We start from the raw sequence: 2122 nt of genomic DNA on the forward strand, positions 1-2122 counted from the left end.
AATACCAGGTTTTCATGTTGGTTCGTCGATGTTACTTGGGAGTGTTATTACTGAAGCTTCCATCTTTTTAAAAACAAACAAACGAAGACCAAACCAAAAACCTGGACCCAAACCTGCTGTAAGATTTACAAGAATTTTTAATAGGTTTGATCTGATTTTCAAGCCAGACTTTTTTTTTTTCTTCAAGTTTTAGCTTTGACTGTTGTGCTTTTGCCTCTTACTGCTTCCCTTCATCTACTTCAGACAGGTTAGCAGGGTGAGGAAAGGTGAACTCTGATACTAGGCAGGCTTGCTGTGAAAAAATTACCTCTGTGCAACACATTTGCCTTGCAAAGCTTATGGGAGTACTAAGGATTTTTACTTCAGTTTTTTGATCTTTCTAGACCTTAAAAAAGGTGCGTGTGCTTTATTCGATTTCCAGTAGCTTTATGGTTTATTGCTTAAAAAAAAATATGTGCTCACAGTGACTGTACAGCACTGAAAGTGCAGTTACAGAAGAACATATCTCTTCAGCTGCTCCGTATTGGCTATGTAAAACCAAATCAGCTTCTGATGGGTTTGATTCCACATGTTGTGGCTATTTGCCACTGTGGAGGGGGACACTAAAAGGAGGTTTATTTAGTCCCTCTACAGTTAAGAGGATAGTTTTTCATGTAAACTTATCGGAAATAAAATTTGCTTCAAAACTGGATAAGATTTAAGCTTTGAGAGCAGATAGATTTGCAGCTTTGGAGTGATGCCTACAACTTCACAGGCTGTATTTTTAAACCATGCATCAACATTCAAAGCAGGCAATTATTCTTTTAAATTTTTCCCTTTTTGTGAGATGTTTATGTACTTTTTTTTTTAAGAACTAGGCTTCATTACACATGTCACTTAAATATACATCTCTAACAGAAAAGCGTGGTATTTTAGAAAACTAGTTGCAAGATGATGGATTTTCTGGCATGTTTTTCTCTCTATCCTTTTATGGCAGCTAATGAAACAAACTTTAAAGAGGGGTGGAATGTCTCGTAGAGATGGAGTGGGCACTTTCTTCCTTTTTTGACTTTACCACTTGGTTTCTAAGTGCCTGCTGTGTAATATTTTCCTGGACTGCCTGTAGTGTTCTAGATACTTAAGAATACTCTTGCTTTTTGTGAAGGGAAAACCCCTTAACTTAATTGTTAAGAGGTGAGTGTAAAGAAAGAGATCTGTTTCAAAGGAAGCCTAGATAGCTCAACAGATGGAGGCATACGGGGACCTCATGTGTAAGCACTTGAATTCTTGTGTATGTGGAGCAACATTTTTACCTTTTAAACTTTCCTTCAACTAGGAGTATAGGAACACCTGGTTTTGTTCTTCAGCATTGCCAATCCTTTCAACATCTTGTGATAAGTAATGACATCTGGTTACTGGAGAAGCTGCAACATGAAGGAGTAGTAGTTTTGTTGGTCACAGATACTGCTTTATTTAATCGATACTGACACAGAATTCTAATGCTGCTATTGATACTGAAAGCTTGATTTTCCAGGTGTGTATTTATCTAGTACAAGGGCTGTTTCAGTTACTGTGCAAATGTTAAAATATACCTGAGGTTATATCACTTGGGGAGCAGTTGTTTTAACTTTTTTTTTTTCAGCAGTTAACAAAATGTTTTGTCTTTCAGGGTGGATTACAAGAAGTGGCTGAGCAGTTAGAGCTGGAAAGGATAGGACCACAGCATCAGGCAGGATCTGATTCTTTACTCACAGGAATGGCCTTTTTCAAAATGAGAGAAGTAAGTGGATGTACTGGTTTTATCTCCATGATAGTAACCTGCTGTGATAGGTGAAATTACTGATTCTGATAAGTCTGCCCTGTTTTAAGGAGGTCTCTGAAGTGCTTCAGGCAAAAAAAAGACCACCTGTATTTCCCCCAAAATACAGCCCTGGTGATTCCCTGCTTAGCTTCTGTGAGTTCCTGTTTCCGGCTTGTGCCTGGCTTTTGGATTTTTTTGTGGGTTTTTTCCTTCCCTACTTTGCAGCCAACCTTTTTTTATGTGGCTGCTGCAGTGAGTTACGAGCTGCTGAAGCCGTGGGTGACCATGCCCCAGCCAATTTTTTAGAGCTTTTACTCAATGTAATACTGAGCTGATGTGCAC

General features: G+C 38.6%; 1 protein-coding gene across 1 annotated transcript in view; it reads left to right on the plus strand.

The window, feature by feature from the left end:
- CNOT7 (CCR4-NOT transcription complex, subunit 7) overlaps positions 1 to 2122 on the plus strand; it is an 18961-nt gene that overhangs the window by 12774 nt on the left and 4065 nt on the right. The window contains exon 5 of the mRNA XM_009871945.1: positions 1649 to 1759. Within this exon, the coding sequence (XP_009870247.1) occupies positions 1649 to 1759 (111 nt within the window). The remainder of the gene's footprint in view (positions 1 to 1648; positions 1760 to 2122) is intronic.

Source organism: Apaloderma vittatum, unplaced genomic scaffold (assembly GCF_000703405.1).
Source record: "Apaloderma vittatum isolate BGI_N311 unplaced genomic scaffold, ASM70340v1 scaffold37406, whole genome shotgun sequence".
In the NCBI taxonomy this organism is placed as follows: Eukaryota; Metazoa; Chordata; class Aves; order Trogoniformes; family Trogonidae; genus Apaloderma; species Apaloderma vittatum.